Source organism: Diprion similis, chromosome 7 (genome assembly GCF_021155765.1).
Source record: "Diprion similis isolate iyDipSimi1 chromosome 7, iyDipSimi1.1, whole genome shotgun sequence".
NCBI classification, from domain to species: Eukaryota; Metazoa; Arthropoda; class Insecta; order Hymenoptera; family Diprionidae; genus Diprion; species Diprion similis.
Window position 1 is genome coordinate 654,252 of NC_060111.1, and position 13,926 is coordinate 668,177.

At 44.6% G+C, this 13,926-nt stretch overlaps 2 protein-coding genes across 5 annotated transcripts in view; both read right to left on the reverse strand.

Moving 5' to 3' along the window:
- The window catches only part of LOC124408205 (acyl-CoA Delta-9 desaturase-like), a 354,733-nt gene that overhangs the window by 25,852 nt on the left and 314,955 nt on the right, over positions 1-13,926 (reverse strand). The gene's annotated exons all lie outside the window — the stretch shown is intronic.
- LOC124408200 overlaps positions 1-13,926 on the reverse strand; it is a 114,168-nt gene that overhangs the window by 6,622 nt on the left and 93,620 nt on the right. For all 3 annotated transcript variants that reach the window (XM_046884951.1, XM_046884950.1, XM_046884949.1), the window contains 3 exons: positions 9,406-9,545; positions 2,756-2,917; positions 1,157-1,213 (listed from right to left, as the gene is read on the reverse strand). In XM_046884951.1, the coding sequence (XP_046740907.1) occupies positions 1,157-1,213; positions 2,756-2,917; positions 9,406-9,545 (359 nt within the window). The remainder of the gene's footprint in view (positions 1-1,156; positions 1,214-2,755; positions 2,918-9,405; positions 9,546-13,926) is intronic.

Here is a 13,926-nt window from a genome sequence, read left to right on the forward strand (position 1 = left end):
AAATCTTCCCTCCCCGAAACATTCGAGGGAACAGATTAAATCACCTCCGTATGGATTATAGCCGGATGATATTTTTCCTACCACTTTTTCGAGCTCGTAACGCTCTATCAGACACGATTTCCGCCAATTTAGATAGAATATTTTTGGTACAGATATGAAAAAAAATTACTAGATCGTGACGAACATATTTCCGTGTATCTACATGCACCGATTGGAAAACCGATAAAAGGATTTGTAACTTGGGAAAAAGAAAAAAAAAACAAAAATAATAATAATAGGTCTAAAGTATAGAAAAACTTGTAGTGGATAAAAGCGACTGAAATCCATACCACTGCGTTATATTGAATTGAAAATGCTGGGTATGCGGATGCAGTATTCGAAAGCTCAATACCGAAAGCTGCTGTACTGCTAGCAATTGTAACCGAGAAACGAGAGCCGAGATTATAAACAACAAAAATAAAGCAGTCGTTTAATTGTTTTTTCTATCTGCAGTAGCAACCATCCCTCGCACAAAAAAAAAAAAAAAAAAAAAAAAAAATAGAAAAAATACTCGATCAGACAATTTATCGGAAAGAATGTAATATAGTAAAAACAATCAATCAACTGTATGCTAATCTGAGGATTGGATTTGTCCGATATTAATAAATCCGTTGGTATATTACATAGTATAGGTATGCGCCAAGTTTATAAATATAATTCGACGAGAAAAATGTGTATAAATCCCTGATGAATTTTGTATATTGGATAGAATCAAGCTTTTGAATTTACACGCTGAGTAATTTTCTTAACGGTTTCCTTTTGCCCTACTATCGAAGGAAGATTATTCCGAGTACGTATAATAATAATAACGTAAGTTTACGGAGGCAGACAGCTGCCCGTGTGATCGGGTTGATAAGACATTTTTCTCATGGAAAAAAATCAGCATATGCGAAGCGAATTTTGCAGTTTCGCCTTGCTTCGTATTATGCAAAACAAGCTGATCAGCGATACGGTGATTGGAAAAGAAGTTGGGGTGCGTCACACGAGGATCGAGTCCTCTAGACTGATCGCAAGAACTATCATTCGGCTTTAAAAGAAAAGTATGCTTTTTGTCAACTAAATAGTAAATGAATTACGAGATGCATATAAGAACAAGGATATATAAGATTTAACTCACTTCTTCGTGCTCCTTGTGAAATTTCTCCTTTTTTCTTAGCGCCTCCTGGACCTTGAGCTGAAGTATGAAATAATGAAAAGATTGATTTTAACAGAACTGTATAACAGTACATTCTATCGATTAATTTAGTTTTTATAACAATAAGTGTTCGTTTTTTAATAATTAAACCGTAGTGATCGAAGAATGTAATATTAATTATCGTCATTCATAGTTTATCGTTAAAAGTAATCACTCATTGCCGCGAGAGGCGTAGAAGTGTAATTGGAAAAAGAAGCGAGAGGGATATAAAGGGTGCAAAAACGTGAATGGGTAAGAAGTTAATTCAATTTGTAACTTGGCTTATCTGCGTGGCAAGCTACAGCAACAAAAAACTGGCTTACAGAGTCGGAAGAATGGCCGAGAGAATGACGGTGTGGGAATATAATATCAGTGCAGAAAAGGAGGGTTGTGAGTGCTGGATGGAAAGCAAGCGAGAGGTGCCTGGAAGCATGGCAGTGCGGAAAGTAAAAGGAGAATTTATGGTAATCGTAAAAAGCGGGTTGACGGAGGGGAGAAGGGGGGCGCATTATGTAACGTGATGAAGGGTCAAGCGACGAAAAACTCGAAAAGCCCCGCTCGCGAAAACGAAGGAGAGGTCGCGTTAAAATGGGGTCAGTGGTAACGCGAGAAGAGGCCAAGAGAGGAGGAGAGAACACATAAAAATATTTAATTGAAAAAAGGTATAAAATTCAATGAACAGGTTGTGTATATTTACCGCGGTTGTATGCCATGCTTGCTATATATATACTAAATAAATACGCCATATATATATGCTATGTATAATGTATATATATATTTAGTAGTGGGATTTAGCAGGTGGTGTGGATCCGAATGGGTTACACGTGAAACCTCATGCACCTGCAACTTTACGTGTGTGAGGAATAAGCTGAGGAATTGTTATACCAGCGAATTTTCGCGTGCAAAATTGTTTGTTTTCGACAATTCAAGTTTCTGTTAGAATTAAAAAAGAAAAAAAAAGAAAGGAAAACCAGAGGAATATACTCAAATTCCAAACGTAAAGATAATTTTTTGCGAAACATTCTAAGTAGGAAAAAAAATTAAACGACGAAAGCTAGAGAACGAGAGAGAGAGAGGGAAAAGAAAATATGGAAAGTAGAAAAGGAAGAAAAAACCATATCAAGTGTGGTACGAAATGGAGTAAATCCGCTGAACATTCAACTTCTATAAGAGTAGGTACAGTGATTGATGCTTTCACTGCTGAGTTGGACTCAGTGAATTACTCTTTTTCCCTTGGGGTTAGATTAGGCTCAAAGTTTAGAGACGGAGGGGTGAACGAAACGTAAAAGAAAAGAAAAGAAAAAAAAAAAAAAACGACTGTGAAGCCTGTGACTTATGGTATATACATATATACACCTGCACGCGTGCGTCAGTAAGTCAGAGGGTTGAATTTCAGCGTCTAAAATACGTCTCGAAAAACACATAGGTATGATATATTACTACATGGAATATAGATGCCGTGATGCAATGAAGTATACAACAACTGCATATAAATGTATCTTAATGCGGATAGCGTTTGACGACTATAAGCACGAAACTCACCCTGTGAATCGTTTCTTCGAAACTGTTCGGCTGACCGCCGTTCATCTGAAGATACCTCAGCCTGTCGTAGTCTCTGGGGTCAACCATCGACCGGAGAATCGTATGTCCCATTTCCGGTCCTAGTCCAAGTCCACTTTGCAAGACACTGTCCGGTGTGTCGACCTTGAAGAAATAAGAAAAGGTTAAGAATTGTCTTTTGGAATTACTCGAGCACAGACGGGATTATCAAATATTCACCCTGCGGACTGCAGGGGAGGATAGATTCAATTAAACGTCAGACTACTTCTGAGCTTTGGATTAAACCGTGTTTGCTCTCCAATCTCGCTAGCAGACAGGATTCAGGCGGACGAGCGAATCCCACCGAGGATGAGCGACGTGTATGAATTTGTCAAATTTCCCCGTTAAATTTGTACAATTGCAGGTAGCTAAATTTGAATCCCTTGCAAAGTCGGTGGCCAAATCCATTCCGGTGACTCGACACGGGCGATCAATTCTTCGGCGCTGGGTGTAAATCACAATAAACTTGCTCGCGAGATAAGACCGGGGAGGTACAGATAGATAAATTGCCAAGTGCGGTGGTATAGATACTCGGAGATGGGTCGAGAAGGGGCGAAGGAGGGGTAGTAACATATATTTTTAAGGGCTAAGCATCTAACTGGCCACCTGGGACAGCTTCTCCTTACTGCAGGATCACTTTATCCCCGTTCTTCTTCGCCTCGCTTCTCCGCCTACAATTCGATTTATCCAACCATTGTTACAGAGAGAAAGACAAAGGGCGGGGGAGGGCGAGGAACGATAGTGAATCCGAGGCTACCGCACCTGACAAATGCAATTAAGCGCGGCTATTTGTTCCCACCTCAACTGAAACAGAAACCGCAGACCTGAAACTTGGTGGCCCGATGCATTCCATTTGCACCATATTTTTCAACATCTTCGTTTCTTCGATTGGTTCAACTCTCTCTTGCTTTTCATGTGGCCATCAGCCGAGGAATTACACTTTTATGGCGGGGGTGGGGGTGGGGGAAGAAGAGACCCTTAGCATTACGAGGCTGTTTCCGAACACCCCGGGGATCGCAAGACCGTAAAAATATTTATTCTCGGGTCAAATTGGGTTCGAGTTTGGTTACACCGCAGACCGTTACCCATGGATAGGTATGCAGGTGCGTATTTGTAGGCATCCGCTATTCCTACCTTGAAGAAAAATTTTCAATCGCCTCACATAATCCACGAGTCGAATCTTCCGTGGCGCATTCTAAGACCAGAATGATAAAATTTCACAAGGCGTCATCAGTATTCGTCTGGCACGGTTTGACTTCCCAGCAATAGCCCGTTTCCAATAAAATATCAATTTTGAGAAGCAGAGCCGTGAAATGGAAAACCAGCGCCAAGGGTTTTGCACGGCGATGCAGCCATTTGCTTTAACTCCCTAATTCACGGCGTTCGTCCCGGGGTGGGTTAATTGATAATTAATTTATTCTAATTACAGTCCTGAAACGTTGAGCCCGTTGGCCGGAGAATGACACTCGCGACACTTCTGGCAAATAGTTAGGTACGTACAATCAATCCAAGTCCTCCCCAAGTTCTCGGGAATTTTGGAAAGAGATAATTGGCAGTACGCGGAGAGAGAAGAAGAGGAAGAATCCGTGATCCGCAAATTTTCACTCAATTGGTCGATCACTTTACGTGTACCATTCTTCCATGGGTAAGAGACTCCCAGCTGGTCCGTGATCTTTTCCTTTCGAGCTCAAGCGAGCACCTCAAAGTGTGCGGCAGGACCTCTTTCCCTGCGTCGATCGGGCGGCAACAAAGAGATGAAAATACCCGGCTGTGCCGGTGATCCGTACAAACCACTTAGTCAGAGGGAAACCGAGGGTCAAGCAAGTAGCAGCAGGTGCTGGACGCGAGCCCTCATTAGGCAATTACTCGGAAGGTTATTCGCGGCACTGTGCCTAGAGTCAACCCTCAGCCCTCAACCCGGGCCCAATGAGGGGCTGGATGGAAGCCAGAGCTAGGGAGTAAACCGGTGAATTTTCGTAGGGTGCAACAAGTCAGCAGTAATTGTCCAACACCGATGGTCGATAGCCAGGGCGAAAATTTTCACCCCCTTTCCAAGACCTTTGGATTTCTGGTCAGCCAAGCTGGTCGAGTACTTGTAGGTTGCCGGAAAGCCTTTTTCCAAAATCCCCAGGGTTTGAGGAAGAGAATGCCTGGCATGTTTGATCCAACCGGCTGCAAGACTCTCTGTCATCTCGTTGGTCCAATTTCTCATGTATTTCCGAGCGCCTGGTATCGCTCGACTGTGCGCACCTCTCATAGACGATACTAACTCATCCGCGATAAACGGGGCTTCAGATTTACGAGGCAAAGACGCGTGTAAAGAAGCTGCTGCGTCACGAAGATCGAGAGTCTTGGATAGCATAGCTGGTAGGTCTTTAGCCTCGAATGAATAGATATTCCTGGTATCCTTGTTATACTACAGGGAGGAACGGCAGTTTTCGTTGGATTGAAAGATCTGGATTGTTTACGGGATGATTAGAACCTTACCAAATCCATGCTTCCACCATTTGTCAAGTTGAATATGCACTGATCCATTCTTAATCTTCTTTCCGAAAAAAACTTGCAAACCTCCGCTAGCTGCCCCACCGAATCGTCGGTTAACAAATTCGATTGTCAGATAGCAAAACAGCGGCCGCGAGAGATCTTCGGCTAATTCAAACAGTCGCCTGATAAGCCAGCGGAAGGCGGTGCACCAGTTGATCCTGGCACGATAAGGCCTTGGAGGGATGGGATGGTGGGGGGAGAGCTTAGGCTTGACACGCGATCATTTATCCATCCCTGAAAACCTTCTTTTCAGAGGTTTGATCCGACCTGAGGAGATTCCCCACAGACGAACGCCGTGCATATATGCGGTATAAGGTATCCGCAGGCATACAAGGTGAGGTGAGGTGAGGTGAGGTGATCGATAAGTCACCGATCCTTGACGTAGCCTCACCTCCACGGCGTGTGGGGTGAATAAAGCCGAAGCTCGACTCGCCTTACTTTATCGTTCGGCTTTGACAAGCTATTGAAAATCCGCGTGTACACCATGAGGTGCTTTGATGGCTGGTTGCGATCAGAGGTATCGTTGTGATACACCAATCGTTAGATTTCCGATAAAGAAAGAAGAGAGATAGATAGAGAATAGTAGGAACAAAGAAAGAAACAACCAGCTGTCGCAGCCAAAGATCAGGGGCCAACGGAAGAATGAAATTGGAGAGGACCCAAAGAAGAGGTTAAAGTAGAACGCGAAATTGTATACGGTTGTAACTTTCATCGTCATCGTCGGATGTGGTTTCACAAAACAAACAAGTCGCCATGCGTGCAACGCGTTTTGGTTCACGAATTATCCGCGCGAGTGCAGCCAACGAACACGTAGCGACAGTGGTTGGATTAACCAGAACGACATCGGCATGAGCAATGAATATGGAATGCGGCTACTAGCACGCACGGAGCATGGCCCAGGCTACTTTACGATAATTACTTACAATTAGAGGGATGCTCAGGCCCGAAAGCACGGTCAATCCCACGGAAAGAAGACGACTCTAAGTACCCAGAATGAATTATTTTGGTCCCTACTCTAACAACGCTTTTGGTACTCTTACCACGCGATTTTTTTTCCGGGAATCATAAATTGGATCTGATTGTGAAAAAAGCGCAAAGGGACAGCCACACGAAGCTGAGATTTTCGATGGATAAGAAAAAAGCAAAGGCAAATGAGGGATATCTGTATTCAGCGGTAGAGATGTACTCTGCTATATTCGTGAATAAACAGCAGCGTCAAATTCAAATGCGAAGCGTGAAGGAGATGGGGGTGAAGGTGGAGGTTGAGGTACTGGGAGATGCTAGAATTTCATGATTTGCTTATGCAAAAATTTGAGGGTGTGAATCTGGTTGGTGGTTTCGTAGTGGGGAGAGTAAAACGGAGGGTGCACTGAAAGCTGTGGAGTACAAGATATAGTAACGCCGCGGTATTTAACCTTGGACACTGGCGTAGATATCTGGAGTGGACCAGGCATCGCGGTTGTATTCCTGAATAATAATTCTTCTATTCGCCTGAACCACCCCGACGTCCCTCTTCTCCTCAGCCTTCTTACGGTTTAGATTTCAGAATGACGGCAGGGAGGGAAGGGAAGGGAAGAAAGAAGGAAGGAAGGAAGGAAGGAACTACAGGGCTTCGCTCGCCGAAAAACGAGGGTCAGGAGGCTAACAGCTGAGTGTATTTCACGCCCCCTGCACGTCCCTTCGAGCATTAGCATATAAAGCGAGCGGTACGTCTTGTTTATGTTTAGCAGTGGTGTAGCCTCGGCGGTGTTTACTCGATATTTTTTCTCCCTGTTCCTTCGATTTTTTCCACAGCTTTTCTTTCTCCGTTTATAATTTTCTATTCCTTCACCATTTCACTTTGTATATTATATTTCTCTTGAAGTAATAAATGACTTCTTCTATCCTCTCGACACTTTTATCTCTTTCAACTTTGATATCAGATCTACGAGATCGTCATTGAGGTTGACTGCTAAGCACGTCAACCGTTCGACGACGTGGCTATTTCTTCTTTTTTTTCTAGACGGATTCGTCGGTGAAAATACGAGGGCCCTTAGCGGCTCATCATAGGCTGAAATGATCGCCATAAGGTGGGTATACCCATAAACTTTACAGCGTCCCCAGGCACCAAGAGGCATGAGGTCGCTGACGATGAGTTCCGACTACAGTATAGAATATACCAGAGAAGATCAAAGCACGTCTGCGTATCAAATTGAAGCCGCTAGCCAGTACAACGTCAGCAGCGTTCGTTCAACCGTTCGTTCGTTCGTTCCTCTACGTTATACAATTTACATATCGCTAAATGAACAAATGATTTTGCCATCACTGTGGCGGCAGCAAACGAATGTTTCAAATGATAAAAGTTCAGATTTTGGAAGGAAAATAACTAAGTGTTGTTCAAACACTGTTATTCGAAATTGCTGCACAACGATTGTTCAGTATCTGAGAGGGTGGGTAATACCTACGCCCTCTTCGACCATTGCAGCGTTTCAGAATTGATCTGCGTAAATTGGAAGTGAAAAAAATAGAAATTTTGTTGCTTTTTTCATTTTTATTATTACCGTTCTTTTTTTCAAAATTTCCTCTATTTTCCTCTCGTCAAACGTTTATTCGGCGTTAAAACGCGCCCGCAAATATCTGCTGCTTTTGTACCTACGCGTAACTCGCCTGCACAGCGTTGGATTAAATTCACCCGACGTTATTTGTCCGAACACGGTTTTATAATCGCTGCAATTAATTCACGCCGCTCCGCAGGCCAGTGAATCCGTTGTCGTGGTATATGAAATGGAAAACAAACAAGCAATAGAAAAACAATAAAAACAACAAGAGACCAACATCCGCTAAAATTTATATATTATCTATTATACAAGTACGAAATTGCATTAACAGATGTTACAGGAATTTCTTCAAGAACGGGCGTTAAAAGCGCCTTGAAAAAGGGAAAGACTGAAAAAGGATTCAATTTCTTTTTAAACCTACAATAAACCCACCGCATTTTACTCTCATACGTCTAATAAGAATAAATTTTCGAGTAAATCCTTAGCGAATTTGAAAGACATATCGAAATCAATCCAACGGTCATACCGTGGACAAGACTGCGGTATTTGTTTGTTAATGGTAACGAAACAAGCGGGGGATGGAGGAATACTGTAAATCCACACAACCTGCGTAATGGTTTCTGAATAATTCCGGTACGTAAACCGCGAAAGGTTATTACCGGGGCTCGCGATTGCTATAACAAAGTTCTGGTAATAATGAACACTATATGAGGCTGCAGGGCTGCAAGTTGGGGCGTCGGTCACAGGGGACGGAGGGGGCGTGGACGGATACATGGATACATGGATACATGGATCCATGGATACATAGGCATACCAGTGCGAGAATGTATTAAATGCGATACCGAAGGCTGCAGGGGGATGAAAATAGTATTGGATGCACATACATGTACATACATAGATATATATATATTTTGTATTTACGAACGCGTCATTGATTTTCATGAATACTCGGTAATTACAAATTGTTCCCTCGGCCTGCACCGGGGATAATACAGTTTCACGTTTCAACGAATGATGCACGAAGGTTGGTATAATGTGCAATTCCATTGCGGTGTACCGATCTTCGCCATTGCATTCCTTCGTTCTCAATCTCTTTTCACTGTCCGCTAACGAGCGACGTGGAATTTGTTTCCCCGCATATCCATCGACGTTTCGATATCAATCGTATATGACAGTTATTAGCTAATAAATCAAAGAGGGGAGATTGAGTAACAATTTCATAAGCGGCGATGATCCCCGAATTTCAACCGTTTCCAACATAATCCCCGCCCGCTCTGTTTATACCCAACTCACGATCTGGTTGGATTTAATACTTGACAAATGGGCTCGATACCTGAATCGGTAATTAATTCTAATTTCCAGTCATTACCGTCCAGCGAACGGCTTCCAACACCATCCACGCGTCCCACCGCTGTCACCAAAACGCGGACGATCACGTCCAGCGATTCGTTACAGGGTGAAAAATTTTTGCGCCGACATTGAAAATGAAAATTTACTTAAAAAGGTACTCACTCTTTGAGGGACGCCCATCCGCGTCCGTCCATGTCGCGGGGATCCCTGTGGTTGTCCCTGTTTCTCTTTCCTATGGGTTTTCAGCCCCCGAAGCAGCCTTGAGAAGGTGGTCTTCTTCTTGCTCGTGTTCTGGCCCTGATCTGTAATCAGAATAATGGACCGTTAGCTGAAGACGGTGATGCAGCGACGGCACGGCACGGCTATCACACACACCGTGGCGTACAGGCATGCATAAAACATGAAATATGCGCCGCGTGTTCCTATCATCTGCTCCGCGGGTTTACCGGGAACTGCCGCTTCGACGTTCCTCCTCTCTTCGGCTCGAGTGGAAAATAATTTCCATAGCCTAGCGGCGGAGTTCATTTTATCAAGCCCGTCGGTTTCACCAACTTCCGAATCCCACACTCATGACATGTCACATCCACAAACTACGTTTCACCTTTCCGTTCCGTCGACACACGTCATCCTGTTTCATCGCCACTCTCTCTTGCTCTTTCTGCCCTTCGTGGAAATATATCTAGAGAGTAGTCGCAGATGGTTTAAAAACAGCAGATGTTGAAGGGCGGTTTTGTAAGGCGGAAGATGGCTCGTGTTTATCTCCGGGTATCCAGAACCCTCAGATCGCGGCTGGGTTATTGGGCACCAGCAGGCTCCTCGAGCATGAAAGATTCATAATGTGAACGCAAGAGCTTCGCCAGAGGAGCTGATCTCGAGCGGGAGTCGAGTCTAGGAAGAAGATGAAGGGATCCAAGGAGGTTCAGTGGACGGTGGAAGAGAGATGCCCGGGGAAAACCGCCAAACCGCGAGCCCAACGGAACCGGGAGGGTTGGAGTTCCTTTCCTCCTTCCTTCCTTCCTTCCTTCCTTTCGTCCTTCTTCCCTTGTCTACCTACCGTATTATCCCACGTCTACTTCACCCCGACCATTACGTTGCCCGCCGACGAGATACAGCCAGTGGTTTGATTCGCCGATGGTTCCCGCCTCTGGGATTCTAATTCCTCTTGGAAACTTTCACTGAGATATCGGCTTTTCTAAACACAGCCCCAAGCCGCGAGCGTCGGACTATCAATTTCCATCAATTTGTGAAGGCAGCGAAGGAGGAGCAGACGGGGATCGAGCATTTCACGATAACTGGATCAGTGTTTAACATTTGCCGGGCAAACATCGAGCTGAATGGGCGAGGATAATAAATTGCGGAAACTAGATTGAACACGCGATGGTCGATCTTGATGCTGAGCAAACGGAGCAGCTCTTGGAATAGGGTTTTAACGTGTCGTTATCACAGAAGATTTGTAATTCCTCTTTAAAATCACATCCTTTGGCACTGTCGGTGGCGTTGCCTTGAAACACGGCTCGTGATTCGATTTGCATCCGAGTTCGTCGCCGGCACCAGTTCGAGCTTCGACTTCCTCTCATAAATAATAAACGAACATTGCAAGGGTGGTTTTGTCTCGAGGTGAAAGCGCGACAATTCGTCTGGGTATTCCTTAACGTGTAATGTTTAAAAATCCCGTCCCGTCAAACAGGGACGATTTTAAATCATACAGATAATGCTTTACGGGATGACGAATGGACGGTCAGCTACAAATCAAGGCCGAATTTCATTACGTCAACGTGTATAAATATTCCAGTCAAGCTTCGTCACCCCGCTCCTATTTATTCTCGGGCTTTTGATAGATAATGCAATAAAGGATCAACCGTCGACGCAGGATCACCGGATAATCCGCACTTTCACATGCTAATTGAGGGACGGTAACAAGCATTATAACCATGCTCCTCGTAAACGGAATTATAACTGTAGGTACGTGTATCTAGTCAATCTCAATAGAATCCGGGACCAGGGGGCAAAGACTAATAAACCAGCACCACGACGGTGTGAAATTGCGAACATAATATCACAGGCGGATATAAGCCGAGGTTTGAGAAGCCCGAGCTTGCGCAAAAAAAGTCTAGAAACGCGGCGCATCGTTTCGATTCTAAATCGCGTCTGTCTGGTTATAATCTTAGGAAAGTTGCAGTAAGTCACGATGAGTCTGTCTGGGGTTGCAGGGGTTGGAGCTGGGCTTGGTGCTCGGGGAGGCAATCGGGTGTGGGCCAGTAATATCGGAGATATATTGCCCCCGGCGACCACAAGTCACGTTCAATCGAATGAATCGTACATGGAATAAAAATAAACCTCATCCTCTTTTTATCCAGCGCGCTGTGTCGATACCGAAACGGGTTGGATATGGGCGAACGGCTGCCATGCCAGGGCATAGAACCGACAAACAAATGGGTTCGCGGACCATGCATCAAATCCTTAACTTTGCAGCGGCGCGACGCGTCGCGACGCCGGGACTTGGCCGTCTACTGCGATCTTTCCGTCCTCCTTTCTCTATCGTTCGAATGGCGTTTCTCTCTTCAACTTTCTAATTGAACTCCTCTCACCTTGATTGCGGATCGATGTACGTAGATTTGCCGAGCTTTCGAAAGCTCTCTGTTTCACTTGAAAACGGTATACGAAATCAAAGACGTAACAATATTTCGGAGGTACTTGGCACGGGCGATTTTCTCACCGCTTCGGTCGATGTAGCTTGCTGCAATTTCGAAAGCTCTTTAGGCGGGTAGTAAATCGGGCAAAACGATGTAGTAGATATACGTCTCGATATTGGTTTTTTTGTTCTTTTTTGTTTTCTTTTCATCCCCCATTTTAGATGTTCATTGAGTTTTGTTTCTTTGCCAGAATGTGTTGTGGAATATGAGATTCTACGATACTTTGCGGGTAGTTTAGATGAATATTTCGGTATATTGTGAAAAAAAGAAAACGGAAAAGATTTTTCGTTTACTGTTGAACGGTTCATTTCTGTTCGATAAAATGTCACCAAGCCTTTAGCTACCGTTGAATTTGACGATAAAACTAAAGGAAGTTTCAGCAAAAATCTGCAAGCTATGATTTCTCCTTGATTTCACTTGACCGACGACTTTATCGGTGTGAAAATCAGAAGTTTTCAGCGCGGTGCAGCGTAGTAAATATGCCAGGGGGAGGATCTGCAGTCGAAAGAGAAAATATCTGTGACCAGCATACGGAGGTGAATTTTATCACCGCTGCAGTTGCACATTCTTCAAATTTCCATACCCAAATCCTGTTACAATCTTCCTCCTTCTGCAGACTCTTCCAATTCCGAGCTACAGCTTGGTCAGAGAAGAAGAAGAAGAAGAAGAAGAAGAAGAAGCAAAGAAAAAAGGGGCGAAGGTGTCGAAGCGCGGATATCGCCGGCTGACAATTAAGGCGGAGTGCAGCGTCGCTGAGGGTTGCAGACTTGCAGTGCATCGCGGCAGGGGTGAAAATCATGCGGGGTGGAATCCGAGGGTGCAGTTGAAACGATCCGGTAGGCAAGCGAGAGGAGAAGTTGCTTGCAGAGTCTAGTCCGACGCAGGTTCGTCGAGGTGTCGGGGCTGCGAGAGTCTTCTCGAGGAGAGGAGACGTCGTTGTCTATTCTCGCCGTTTGTCACGCCTCAGAATTCGCAAAGAGAAAAGAAAGGAAAATTGAAGAGGCTACAGAGAGAAAAAGAACGCGGAGCGCATCCACTTGAGGAGAAAAATGCGGCAGACGATCTCTCTTCTTTTATCTTTATTTCAGTTATTTTTACTCCTTTGAAACAGAATTTCGAGAAACAGTCTCGTAGATCGACTCGCTTTACTCACAGCCTCCCTCTAATCCGGAAGTCGAACGGTGATCGGTAACTCTGTATTTAAACAGCCTGCACCGCTATGCAAATATCCGCTGCCATTTAATCGCGGGAGTGGTTTGCATACGCGATCAGAGCCGAACGGTGATGATTCCGGAAGCCTGGCAAAGTGGATGCTGCCCATAATCAGACGTTTGGGTCCAGAAAAGTGGGCCTAAGGTCGCGGGATCTCCAATCCAATGCTGTCGAATCGCTAAGATCTGCGTTCACCGGTTTGGACGTAAAGCTGCAGGCGATTTCGAGAGAATGAAAAACCCCCAAGATAAGTTGTACGGAAGAAAGGACGTTATTTACCCGCGAGAAATGGCGTGGGGCCCGTTTTTTTTTCTTTTCTCTTCTCTTCCTCCCCTCGTCCTTCTTCCCCCTTACCGTCGAGCAGTTATTTATTTAGGTACCTATCGAACTTTCACTCGCTGCTCCGAACTATTCGTCTCTTACGAAATGCTGCAGGCAAGCTTTATCCTGCGAGCGGATTCGGAATTACTTACCCCCCCGGGAATTATTCACCTGGACGATGTTCAAGCTAAGATTTCATGTCGGAATGAAACGGGTTTAGAGGCGGGCTCTGCCTTCTACGATATCATATCTCCCAGGCACGTATTCCAGACACAAATCCGAACTCTAGTAACGCGCCAAATTACATGACATTTCGCTTCGGCCGTATTAACCGCACACGTAAAGCGGTATCAAATGATGAATAAATTTACGAGATTCTGCAACAGCCGCAGCTCGTCGGATTATCGGCAATGAAAATAGGAGGGAATTCCAGCAGAGCAATAATTACTGCGAATTT